Genomic DNA, 13,701 nt, shown 5'->3' with positions numbered 1-13,701 from the left:
ATATATTCTTCTAGAATATTTCTATGCATACACATACACATTTTTTTCTAACAGAAACCATCTTTGTTTTTGAAATTTCCTATTTTATTAATGCTCCTATCTTTATCAGCTGTTCTTTGAATCAGTACACTGGGCATGGATACTGGTTGATGATCTGAGAAAGAACCCATCATTGCCTGCCAAACCCACCTAATCTTGGAACTCATAAACATCCCCAGTATCCAAATAGATGGTTAAACCCCAGGACCTCATGATCCAAGGTGACCCATTTATAGCTCAAAAAAGTTAAACCAGGCTAATCAGCTTGTTATGCTGAGTTCAGAAAATGAGAAACAGATGGGCCAGTTAGTAAGTTTGACAAAAGCAAAATGAATAAGTAAATAGATAATGATTTAAAAGCGATATTGTGAGATGCTGTCACGAAGTAGAGTTGGGCTCAAACAAACCAAGGCAAGTCAAAACCTCTTAAAAGTCAAGTTAGTATGAAGGTGTAGAAAAGATATAGGAAAGGATGTGGGGAGCCAGACAAACTGGCCATGTTTCAAAGTGATACTGATAGAATTAAAATCTGATTTTGTCATGTTTCTGCTTAAATACCCGTAAGGTAGCTTCATAGACCCTTTGTGATCTGATACCATCCTGTCACTCCTTGCCACTATCAGAATGCTGGAGTCACGTTTTGTTTCATCTGTGCAGAGTTTTCCTATATCTAAAACAGTCAGTTCTTCTGAGTAGCCTTCTCTGATTCTTAGACGATGACAGGTGGTCCTGCTATGTGCTTCCATAGCACCATGTAACCTCCAAGGCTGCAGGGCCCAACACCTAACATAGCACCTGGATCATAATAGGCCTTCAGTGACTATATAAAGCACCAAGAGAGAAGCAGACATTCCACAAGTCTGTGTGAGATTCCATGTGACCAAAGAAAGAAGGCAATGAAAAGAAAGAGCACCCAGACGTGGCTCATATGTAATCAATATTTAAAAGAAAATTTTTTAAAAGTACTGGTTCAGTTGTTAAATTTAAATTAAAAATAATTCAGTTCCTCAGTTGTACTAGACACATTTGAAGTGCTCGATAGTCACTTGTGTCTGATGTTGAACAATATAGCTATAGACAACTGTGAGAGTTTTTAGCAGCTAAATAAAAAGTCAAAAGTGGCATCCTAGGAAGATTTGTTATCAGTGAAATACAGAGTGAATTGAAGGATGTGAGAGAGAAGAGAGAGGCTAGATCTGGAATGAATTACATGTGGGTACTAGAATGGTAGCAGCGGGGTGTTAAGAGGAGTGGGCAAATCTGAGAGATGTTTCAAAGAAATAATTGGTATGCCTCGATGACTGATTGGCAATGAGAGAAGAAAAAACTATTCAAGAGTGGTAGCCAGGGACTTCCCTGGTGGCACAGTGGTTGAGAATCCGTGTGCCAATGCAGGGGACACAGGTTCAATCCCTGGTCTGGGAAGATCCCACATGCTGCGGAGCAACAAAGCCCACACACCACAACTTCTGAGCCTGCACTCTAGAGCCGACGAGCTACAACTACTGAGCCCGCTTACCCTAGAGCCCGTGCTCCACAAAAAGAGAAGTCACCGCAATAAACCCGCGCACCACAACGAAGAGTAGCCCCCGCTTGCCTCAACTAGAGAAAGCCCGTGTGCAGCAACGAAGACCCAATGCAGTCAAAAAAAAAAAAAAAAAGAGTGGTAGCCAGCCTCCAAACTGCCCTCAATGATCCTTGCCTCCTAGTATTCACACCCTGGTGGGTGTAGTCCCCTCCCACACTGTACTGGGGTAGTATGTGTGACCTATAGAATAAGGCAGTAGTGATGGTACATCACTTCCAAGATTAAGTTATAAGAGATATGGTGGCTTCCATCTTGGTGGTTCTCTCTTTTGGATCACTTACTCTGGAAGAAGCCAGCTGCTATATTGTGAGCAGCCCTATGGAGAAGCCCCTATGGCGAGGGACTGAAGGCTGCCAACAAGCTTGTCAGTGAGTTTGGAACTGGGTCCTTCTGCCCCAGTTGAGCATTCAGATGACTGCGGTCCCAGCCAACACCTTGACTGCAACCTCAGCAAAGACTCTAAGCCAGAACCACCAAGCTAAGCCTCTCTCTGATTCCTGAGTCTCAGAATCAGAGAGATAAGAAATGTTTGTTGTTTTAAGCTGCTAAACTTGGGGTAATTTGTAACAGCAATTGATAATTATTGCATCAAACCTTAATAAAAAGATGACCCAATTTAAAAATGAGCAAGAGATTTGAACAGCCACTTTGCAAAAGAAGATAATAAGTATACGAAAAAGTGCTCAATATCATTAGATACAAGGGAAATGTAAATGAAAACCACAATGAGATAATACTATACACACACCAGCAGGATAAAATTAAAAAGACTGACAGCACAAAACTGTCTCTATACATTTGCTTATTCTAGACACTCATATTAATGGAATCATACAAAATATGGTCGATTGTGGCTAGCTTCTTTTCACTTTGCAGGGTTTTCAAAGTTCATCCATGTGGTAGCTTGTATCAGCAGTTCATTTCTTTTTATTGTCAAATAATATTTTATTGTGTGGCTATATCACTTAAAAAAATCCACCAGTTAGACATATGGGCCAACTTTTTAGTGATTATGAATAATGCTCCTATAAAGATTTGTGTGGATTATGTTTTCATTTCTCTTGGGTGTATATCCAGGAGAGGAATTGCTAGGTCTCATGGTAACTCTATGTTTAACCATTTGAGGGACTGTCAGACTTTTTTTCTGAAATGGCCATAGCATTTTACATTCCTACCACCAGTGTATTCAGGATTCCAAATTCTCCACCAACACCTGTTATTCTCTGTCTTTTTGATAGCCATCCTAGTAGGTGCGAAGTCATATCTTATCTTGGTCTTGATTGGCACTTCCCTGATGGCCAAGCATGTTGAGCACCTTGTCATATGATTATTGATCATTTGTACATCTTCTTTGGAGAACTGTCATTTTTTTTCCATAAATTTATTTATTTATTTTTGGCTGTGTTGGGTCTTTGTTGCTGCACGTGGGCTTTCTCTAGTTGTGGTGAGTGGGGGCTACTCTTCGTTGCGGTGCACGGGCTTCTCGTTGCGGTGGCTTCTCTTGCTGCGGAGCACAGGCTCTAGGCGCATGGGCTTCAGTCGTTGTGGTGCAGGGGCTTAGTTGCTCTGCAGCATGTGGGATCTTCCCAGACCAGGGATTGAACACGTGCCCCAGCATTGGCAGGCAGATTCTTACCCAATGTGCCACCAGGGAAGTCCCAGGAGAACTGTCTTTTCAATCCATCGTCCATCTAAAAAATAGGGCTATTTGCTGTTTTTTATTATTGAGTTGTAATAGTTCTTTACATATTGTAGATACTGGCTCCTTATCAAATATATCATTTGCAGATTTGTTTTCCATTCTATGGATTGTCTGCAACTAGAATTCTTAGTCCAAAATAATACAAACATTTTTGAGAAAGGTCCTGGGTTACATAATTTGCCCAAATTCACTAAACTATTCACTAAACTAGCACACTAAATGAGTGTGCTAAAGGCAGGTCAGGACCGACATAACTTGTGGGGCTTAGTGCAAAATGAAAATGCAGAGTCCCTTGTTCAAAATTTATTACAAGCAGAGCATTAAACCAAAGGCAGATTCCGTCTAAGCATGGGGCCTTGTGAGACACAGGTTACACACACATGAAGCTAGGGGGACAGGGAAGATTTTAATCTTGGGCTTGCAGGAAAGCCCTTGGTCTTTCCAGTAAACCATGCTGATGATTGTTCATTTTTTGTGCACGCTGAATGAGGGTGATGTCAAAAAGCAATTTCCCACAGCAGGTTAAAAACTGAATTGTAGGTCAGGAGTTCTTTCTGTGATGCCAGTTTGCCCTCTGTTCAATGGGTATTTGGATAATTATATTTGACTAGGTAGAAAGGTAATTTTTGACCAAAGGCTTGACAGTATATTCTCAGATGTTAACTTGCTAAGGCTAACTCCTTTAAATTCCCTCTCTCTGAAATTCTTCCCTGAATTCCTCCTTCCTGATAAATGTGTCAGTGGTTCAGTGGTGATGAAATGTTTGCTGCTGGACATCTGGGTGTATCTGGATGCAGAGGAACATTCTTCTGTGTCTACATAATAGTTGATACTAGTGGTTGAGTTAAATTTGTTTCATTAAAGAGTAGGCTACTTTCTAGATGCAATTTTATGCTTTTGCTGATAACAGTAATTTTTAGTTTAGTTGAAGACATATATATCACCTCTTAAGGAGACAATTCTTGTCTGTCATTAAGGAAGATTGGGGAACTATAACTTTTCCAAAAAACCGGAAATATCTCAATCCTAATATGAAAGAAATTCTGCTATGTTAGGCTAGGAATAAATTACAGTAAATGTCCTCCTCTTATCACGTGTATTTCATCTGCTTGATTCTCAGAATAGAATACTAATCTTAGGGACTTCCCTGGCGGTCCCGTGGTTCGATCCCTGGTTGGGGAACTAAGATCCCGCAAGCCGCACACCACAGCCAAAAAAAAAAAAAGAATACTAAGTTTACTTTTTAAATGTTGTTTGGCCGCACCGTAGGGCATGCGGGATCTTAGTTCCTCAACCAGGGATGCAACCCCTGCCCCTTGCAGTGGAAGAGCGGAGTCTTAACCACTGGACCTCCAGGGAAGTCCCAAGTTTACATTTTTAGTTTTAAAAAAATCTTAAGATTCCAGAAAAGTATTTCCTGTCAGTCTCTGCTACTCAAACTAAGCTGTCTAGGTCACTTGGGTTTTTCCCAGGAGAGCCCCAAGCGAGCAAACTCTCCCCTCCGGTTCAGCCCGCCTCTGCTCTCTGACCTCTCCTTCAGCCCTGCCCCGCCTCGCCCACCGCCTGCACCCCGGCTCCGCCCCTCCCCAGGCCACGCCCCTTCCCACCTCCCATCTCCCTCAACCATTTCCTCAGTAGGTGGCTCTCGCCCCGCCCCTCAGCGACGCGCCGCGGTAAAGTCGTGCCCTAGGCCTCTCTAGCCCTCTGGAGGACTTGCAGTCTGTGTCTGGCGGCGCCGGGCGGCGGTGGGCGGGTCTGACGTGTGGCGTGAAGAGCCAAGCGAGCGGGCTGCCGGGTCGGGGTTGTTTTAGGTTCGAGTGGTTTGGCGATGGGGCTGCGGGAGATGTGGAGACTCATGTCGAGGTGAGTGAGCGAGCGGTCTAAGGGCAGGTTCATCGGCTGCGCTCGCCCGGGTGGAAAAGGTCAGGGCGGTGGGGACTGGCTGGCCTTGACGTTTCGAGTCGCCCTTGGAGGCGCAGCTCTCAGACCCGAGTCCCGACCCGCCTGGACCACCCTCAGCCCTCTTCTGGGTCTCGGTGTCACTCCTTCTAGCACCTTCTTTGCAGCATCACCTTCGTTTTCTGCCTCTCTGGCCCTTAATGCAGACTTGACCCCCGTTTCTTTCCTTTTTCAAAGTTGAGTAAGTTTGGGGGACACGCAGGGTTTCACCTTGGGGGAATTTTGTGGCATGTTTTGTGCTGCTAACAAACGCTCGTGCTTTGCCAGTTGTTATCTGTGCTTGTGGTGTGATTGTTGTTCAGCTGTGTCGCGTAATTCCAGCGTTAGTGCAGCTGTCTGGAACTTTGAGGCGAGTGTTGCGGCCTCACAGCTTGGCTTGGGGGAGTATGTGTGCAAACGTGTTTAACTTTTGAAAGTGCTACTCAATGCAGCTTGAGCTCAGCTGAGGAAATCTGGTAGCAATCACTGTAGGAAGTTAGGCTGGAGCAGTCTTGAGGCCTACCGCCTGCTCCCATGCATTACCAGGTTTCAGCTCAGGCTGCTTGAAGGGAGAACCGGCTAATTGCCTCACAGCTGAAATTCCTGGGGGGTTTTAGTCTTGGATTTTTCTTTAGGGCAAAGGGATGGGAGTGGTTTTTTGATTTAAGAATACTTTCAGTTTTAGGGCAATGTGTCTAGTTGTTTTAACCTTGTATCCATGCACTTGGTTATTCAGTATTTGAAGAAAAATCGAAGAGTTGCTTTCCTTCATCGTTGTTTTTTTTTTTTTTTAATACCTTGAAATTAGTTGTCTCTGTGCCTCTAACCAGCTCACAGAGGAACTTGGCAGATATAAAGAAAATCGGTACATATAATCAGTGCTGATGCTTTTTTGAAGCTGTGAGCAAATACCGCGTTAATTGAGAAACAAATTGGGAAGACATGTTAACTTTGTTAACAAAGTTAACAAAATTAACTGACTTGGGAAAGAATCTGTCATTCCCAGAGTTCAGATTGGCTTTGTTGCACGCGCAGTTGCAAGGTGCAGACTGATTAGGCGAGTCCTGGACTGGTTTGGGGGCTTTGATTGGAGATGCCTTTTCCAGGGCCAGCCCTGGAGTGGGTATTACCCTGGCAAAGCAGAGACCTGAGGCCAGTATCATCCAGTCTTGACAGCCTAATTACAAATGTACTAAGGAACAGGGTGCCACAGTATTCTGAGAGGAACTAGGGCCCCTGTGCTGTGGTTGACATTGTTGGGCAGTCCTTGAACCCTGGCTTCCCTTGGCTTTTCTGTCACTGTCTTGCTTTCCTACTACCACTCCCCACTACTTATCTTGCCCTAGTGCCAATACAGCCCTTGGAATTTTTTGTTATTGTTGTAGTTCCCCAGTAAAGTACCTCTCTCTGAAGATAGCTCTCAAATTTGTATGTCTAACCTTGATTTATCCTGAGCTCTAGTACTAGTCACAACCACCTGAATGTCTCTTTTGCACCTCAAATATACATTTGCACATAAGTGCAACCCTTATTCCTCCTCTGCACTTTCAACTTCATAGCACTATCTATTCTTCTAGATTCCTAAAGTTATCTAAGTTCTCCCACACTCCCAATCCTTATCTCTTCCTGCTGATTTGAATTTGAACATTCCTCTCATTTATCACTTGTTCTTTTTGCAGAAACTTGATTAATGGACTTATCTCTTCCCAATTTGAATAGGTTCTGCACATGACTGCCAGATTAATCTTGCTGAAGTTTACTTCAGTGCCTTCCATTCCTCTGCTCAAAAGCTCTTAGAGGTGTTCTCCTACCTATGGAATTAAATAAAAAGTTCCCAGCCTGGGTTTCAAAGATTAGGCCCCAGTTTAGTTCATGAATTCAACAATATTTACTGTCCTGTTATAGCTCCTGGGAGATAGTGTTCTAGGCACATCTGTTATCCTGTAGCCAACCTGGACTACTTGTTCTTTTTTTTTTTAAAGATTTTTTTGATGTAGACCATTTTTAAAGTCTTTATTGAATTTGTTACAATATTGCTTCTGTTTTATGTTTTGATTTTTTGGCTGTGAGGCATGTGGGATCTTAGCTCCCCCACCAGGGATCCCAAGGGTCGAACCCACACCCCCTGCATTGGAAGGCGAATTATTAACCACTGGACTGCCAGGGAAGTCCCTGGACTACTTGTTCTTATTGTTTTTAACTTCAGGTCATTGAAGTTTGAGGAGATCAGATGAGAAACAAATATTTAAACAAAAGTAATACCTAGTTATCAAGTCTGTTAAGTGTCTTAAAGGAAAACAGAGCCAGGTTTAGAAAGGAAGAGGGGCTCAGGGAGCCTCTTCAAAGAGACTGATCTTTAAGCTGTTAATAGTGTTTATTCCCTTCTTCATCTCCTCTGTGTTGTGCTGAACTATATTGTTTTGGTTTGCTTCTTGGGCTGCCTGTCTTCTCTTTCTTTTACTTCTGTGTAGTTGTTTCTGAAGGCTCAATATTTGATTCTCTGTTATTTTTATTATTTTTTAGTCGAACAGTCACAAACCCAAATGCAGATGCCCAGAAGGAATGGTGCTGGCTAGGTGGCAGCAGTGGGGATTAGTGGGGAGCTAGTGAGCAATAGAGAACGCTCTCTCTAAAGGCAGCTTTCAGCCTGTGTGTCGTTGCCGAGTGTAGACCCAGGGTTTCCAGAACTACCAGTTTGTCTGGAAATGCTGGAAAGCTGCGTTTTTAAGTGAAATCTCTTGATTTTAAAGTGTCTGTCATTTTAAAACACTGCTAACCAAACAACACATTTGTAGGCTCAAGCAGCCTTCAGGCCATAGTTTTCAACTGTAACTTTCTCACTTATTCCTCATAGAGAGCTTAGAGGTTCTTAGGCCTCAGTGATTGTCTATACATGTGACTTCCTGAAATGTCTTTAGTTCTAACTTTTCTTTCAAACTCCAGTCTTTCTTTTCTACTCACTGTTGAATATTTCTACTTAGGTCATTACAACCTCAAATTCAAAATGGAATTCATATTTCATCCTACAAACCAGCTAGTTTCCTTCCCAAGCTTTTCAGTACCTATTTCTCCTAGCTCTCCTGGCATGAAATCTTGTAGTCGTTTTTGGCATAATTCTTTTTCTTTTCCATTGAATTTTTACTTCTTAATAACTCAGTAAATCATTGCCTTGTTTCCACAGCTGGTGTTCATCACTTCATGCCTGAGTTACTTGGCCTTGGACTTGATTTTCTGTTCTATTCACATTCTACCATGCCTAGTTCTGCTGTAATAATCTTCATTAAGTACTATTTTTATTATATCGTCATCTGAAATAGTTTCATGAAAAGTTAATTTTGTAAGCCCATGTGTGCTTTATTGGATAATCAGAAATCTTCTAAACGATAAGGTTCTCATCCTTCTAAGACAGTCGTTTTTAGCAAGTATGAGGATCACCTGGAGGGTTTGTTAAAAATAGATTTATGAGCCTTACCCCACAGTGTCTGATTCAGTAGGTGTGGAATTGGGCAAAGCATTTGCATTTCTGACAGGTTCCCAGGTAAACTGATTGTGTAGGTCCAGGAACCACACTTTCAGAACAACTGCTGCAAGCAGCCAAGTTGACCATCACCTGAAGGAAATAAGCCTGATAAAGTGAATTAGTAAATTAGTAGTAGCTGTGATGTGCATGTCTCTTCCCTTCCACCAGATGGCACTTTGGGAGTCAAAAGGAAGGAAAGAGACCATAAATTCAGAATTACTTGGAGACTCTGAACATGCAAATACATTTCTGAGATATAAAAGTTAATACCAGATTTTAAATAATAGCTGAGCATAAATCGGAACATATAGAAGGAATATGATTGTATAGAATCTGGCAGGGAACTTAGTTGTACTTAGGTTTGTTTTCTATTTTGCTTTATAGTAACTGGTCCAGAGATTTTTTTTGACCTGTAAATGCCATACACAGTGGTTCAAACTTGCGTTTGGTAGGTTTACATTAACTTTTCTGAGTGAAATAAAATTCTATCTCATATATAAAACTGGGACTTGAAGCCAGGCCTTGTGTTTCTCTTTGTTTATTCTTTATGCTGCAGGTAGTACTTAAACTGTTACATGAAACCTGCCAATCTGGCAGCATCCTCATTAGCCTTGAACTGGCATTTGGGTATTGGCCGTTAAGGAATTCAAAGTTATTCTGGATCTAAAGAAATTAGTGCTTACATTTTTTGATACTTAATTTTTCTTTTAGGAAGTTTTTTGAGTTAAGTTGAAAAAAATTTTAGAAGTGGTGCTTTAGGGTAAGTATAGTTCAGATTTTAAAAGTCTATATGAAATCTCTATTTTAAAAATACCCCTAAATAAGAATCTGTCACTTCAGGTTAACTTTTTTTTTTTTTTAAAGTGGATCATTTTTAAAGTCTTTATTGAATTTGTTACAATATTGCTTCTGTTTTATGTTTTGGTTTTTTGGCCGAGAAGCATGTGGGATCTTAGCTCCCTGACCAGAAATTGAACCCACACCCGCTGCTTTGGAAGGTGAAGACTTAACCACTGGACCACCAGGGAAGCCCCCCAGGTTAATTTTTATAAAGTATTGATTTTAATGACAACTTGTCTGAACTTTGGAATCTTTTGGGGAGCTTCAAACAAAATATCTATGTCTGTGTCCCATCTCCAGAGTTTGATAATTGGTCTTGGATGTGACTGGGGCTTTGGAATGTTTACAGTAGTCCCAAGTGATTCTACTGTGCAGACTAGTTGTGGAATTACTGGCTTAGGATAAGAATATTTTACTTGTGGTAAGGCAAATTCAAAATACGCTAGTCCAGGAATGTGAAGTGTGACTGACTTAAATTAGTGATTTTCCTCTTTTTTTGTAGTAGTATTCAATTTGAATGTAATAGAAAATGAAAGTAATACAAATTCTGAAAAGTAAGTTAGATTACAAATATTTTTATGAATTCAGTCAACTAGAATGTGGTTACAAGTGGTAACACTGGTCATATTGCCCTTTTTCTTAATGTCTCAGCTAAACTTTTGCCCTTCAAATAATCTCAAGGTATCCTTGAAAAATAAAATTAATAAGTTGGCAGTTTATCAGGTCCATCAGATAGTATCTGTGTCTTTGCATATGTACAGCTCCTGTCAGGCTGCTGCTGCTACTACTGATCTCAGCTTTGACCTCTCTCCATATATCTTAAATCTAACTTCTTGTATCCCAGTACAGGTTTCCCCTGCTATCTGAAAGTAGAGCATTTCTGTGAAACCTCGCATAAGCCGAAATGGTGTAAAGTGAAAAGCAGTTATCTTATGACACATCTTGCTAATGGATGTACAAAACAAATTGAGATAAAGCACAGAGGCTCCCACAGTTCAAGTCTTTGGTCACTTGGTGCTGAAATGCAGAGTGCAGTTACTGCGGAAGGAGCTCAGTGGTGCCACTCTCACTGCTCGGGGTGCATGCTGCCTCTATAACATCTCGCTTCAAAACAAACACTGAACGCTCTTTTTGCTCTTCACCTTTTTTCATAAAAGTGATAATCCTCTTTGGATTTCTTTGGATTAGTGAAAACAGGTGCTAATGTAGGTCTTTGGAAAAAGCAAAGTGGTGTAAAGCGAACTTTTTTTTTTTTTTCCTGTATGTGGGCCTCTCACTGTTGCGCCCTCTCCCGCTGCGGAGCACAGGCTCCGGACGCGCAGGCCCAGTGGCCATGGCTCACGGGCCCAGCCGCTCCGCGGTATGTGGGACCTTCCTGGACCGGGGCACGAACCCGTGTCCCCTGCATCGGCAGGCGGACTCTCCACCACTGCACCACCAGGGAAGCCCTGTAAAGCGAACTTTGGAAAAGCAGGAGATGCCTGTATCTTCCTAATTATGGTATTTTTATATGCATCTCTCTCACTAAACTTTGAGTTTCTCAAAGGCAAGAACGATGACTTTTGGGGAACTTTTTTAAAGACCCAAAGCTTAAAGATACAATTTGATGGATTTTCATGAACATACTCATTTCAGTGGCACCTGGCACAGTGGCACAAGATAGTACCAGCATCTAGAAGCCCTCTTTATGCCCTCTCCAGTCACTACCCTCCCCTATGTTGCTTTGCTTTTACTTTAATTAGAAAGTATCAATACACAAAGTACTTAAATGTACTATATTTTGAAGTCTATAGTGAACTTTTATATATGTGAACAGTCCTGTAACCATCATGATAGAGACAACTTCCAACACTCCATGTTTCCTCATGCCCCTTCCCAGTCTCCCCCACCCTCCACCATTCTTACTTCTGTTATTATCGATCACTTTTGATAAGTTGTATCTTAAGCTTTGTATTCCTAGCCTAGCAGACACTTTTAAAATAACAGACTTAGAGTTGTATTGTATTTGTTTTGTAGCCAGTTTTCTTTTCGTAACTTCTGTCATGACTATTTTTCTATGTCATAACTATTATTTAAATATTTTTAAATACATATATATTTTTGGCTATGTAATGGTTTTGTATAGATGACAGTTTTAAAAATATTACTAAATTGTTAGATACTTTGTTTCCAGTTTTTTCTTTATGTAAATAATTGTTGCAGACATCTTTGTAAATCAAACTTTGATTGTGTCTGAAGTTTCCTTAATACAAATGCCTGTGAAATTACTAGGTCTAAGGGTATGATCATTTTAAAGATTGTGGGTCCGTATTTCCAGTGTTCCTACTGGAAAGGCATTACTGATTTATATGTCTCACAGCAATGTCTGAGAATGCCTATTGCATCCTTATCAAACTTTTTTTAAACTAGCAGTTTTCTTTAACTTCTTTTATTTTTATTTTTTAAAATTATTTATTTTATTTTTGGCTGCGTTGGGTCTTCATTGCTGTGCGTGGGCTTTCTCTAGTTGCGGCGAGCGGGGGCTACTGTTCGTTGTGGTGTGCGGGCTTCTCATTGCGGTGGCTTCTCTTGTTGTGGAGCACAGGCTCTAGGTGCACAGGCTTCAGTAATTGTGGCTCGCGGGTTCTAGAGTGCAGGCTCAGTATTTGTGGCACACGGGCTTGGTTGCTCTGCGGCATGTGAGATCTTCCCGGACCAGGGCTTGAACCCATGTCCCCTGCATTGGCAGGCGGATTCTTAACCACTGCGCCACCAGGGAAGCCCTTAACTTGTTTTAAAAAAGCAGTTTTAGGTTTACAGAGAAAATTAGCAGAAAATTTTGACCAATGTATAATGACAAGTCTCTACCATTACGACCGTACAGACTAGTTTTACTGCCCTAAACATCCCATGTGCTCCACTTGTTCTTTCCTTTCTTCCTCCCTCCCCTAAACCTGTGATATCCACTGATCTTTTTCCTGTCTCCATAGTTTTCACAATGTTCTGTGGTTGGAATCATACAGTTTATAGCCTTTTCAGATTGACGGCTTTTGCTTAGCAGTGTGCATTTAAGGTTCCTTTTTTTTTTTTTTTGTGGAAAGATAGCTTATTTCTTTTTATTGCTGAGTAATATTTCATTGTATAGATGTACCACAGTTTGTTTATCCATTCAGCTATTGAAGGACCTCTTGGTTACTTCCACATTTGGGCTATTATGAATAAAGCTACCATAAACATTCATGTGTAGGTGGACATAAGTTTTCAGCTACTTTGGGTAAATACCAAGGAGTGCAATTGCTGGGTCATATGGTAGAAGAGTATGTTTAGTTTTGTAAGAAACTGCCAAATTTTCTTTCAAAGTGGCTGTACCATTTTGTGTTCCTACCACAATGCATGAGAATTAAACTTTTTAAAAAAATACTTTTTGTTTTAATATCTTTTCAAAGAAGCTAAAGCAAACAAAAGGGAATGTAGTATTTATACATTGAAACATGACTACCCACATTACTGTGTTCATTGTATTCTACATTTGTTTCAGGTTTAATTCATCCAAAAGGACTAATATCATACTGCAGCATTTGGTAAGTTTGGACTTTGTTTTGCTGGCATTATTAGATTATAATGTGCAATTTAAAATGTTCTTTGAGAAGTAGAGAAATACTGGCAGATTTCATTGATCTTGGTACACTTTGGTTTCCAATTTTGTAGTGTCAAAACTTGACTCATATAACTTGTTGGAGGTAGCATTGGTTATGGATAAGAGGATGGATCTTCAAGTCAGAATGCCTGGGTTTAAATAATGGGTCCACTGCTTAATCTTGGGCAGATTACTTGGTCTCTTTCAGCCTCCTTTTTTGATATATAAAAAATGGGGATAATAGTATCCATCTTAGAGTGCTTATGAATAATAAATAATTCATTAAAAAATCTAGCATAGTGCTTGGCATATAATAATCATTTTATACCTGTTAGCCACTATTGTACTAGTAGTACCATTCCAAAGCTTAGATGGTATTAGTTGATAACACTGCAAGGAAGAAATGATTTGTATTCATTTTTCTGTATCTTTGCTATAGATTGAATGTGTCCCCCTGA

General features: G+C 40.8%; 2 protein-coding genes across 4 annotated transcripts in view; one reads left to right on the top strand and one right to left on the bottom strand.

Moving 5' to 3' along the window:
• The window catches only part of PMS1 (PMS1 homolog 1, mismatch repair system component), a 596,068-nt gene that overhangs the window by 126,919 nt on the left and 455,448 nt on the right, over window positions 1-13,701 (bottom strand). The gene's annotated exons all lie outside the window — the stretch shown is intronic.
• Window positions 5,038-13,701, top strand: part of HIBCH (3-hydroxyisobutyryl-CoA hydrolase) — an 88,056-nt gene continuing 79,392 nt past the window's right edge. Inside the window, exons 1-3 of one of the 3 annotated variants that reach the window (XM_033400279.2) lie at window positions 5,057-5,192; window positions 9,729-9,825; window positions 13,145-13,187. Coding sequence is in view for 2 of the 3 variants with exons in the window: in XM_004276937.4 (XP_004276985.1) it covers window positions 5,158-5,192; window positions 13,145-13,187 (78 nt within the window). In the remaining variant the exon portion in view is untranslated. Of the gene's footprint in view, window positions 5,193-9,728; window positions 9,826-13,144; window positions 13,188-13,701 lie in introns of all 3 variants that reach the window. The other 2 variants (XM_004276937.4, XM_004276936.4) reach the window with 2 other exon arrangements.

Source organism: Orcinus orca, chromosome 7, assembly GCF_937001465.1.
Source record: "Orcinus orca chromosome 7, mOrcOrc1.1, whole genome shotgun sequence".
NCBI lineage: Eukaryota > Metazoa > Chordata > Mammalia > Artiodactyla > Delphinidae > Orcinus > Orcinus orca.
Note: the sequence above shows the minus strand (reverse complement) of the source record. Positions and strands in the feature narration are given on the sequence as shown.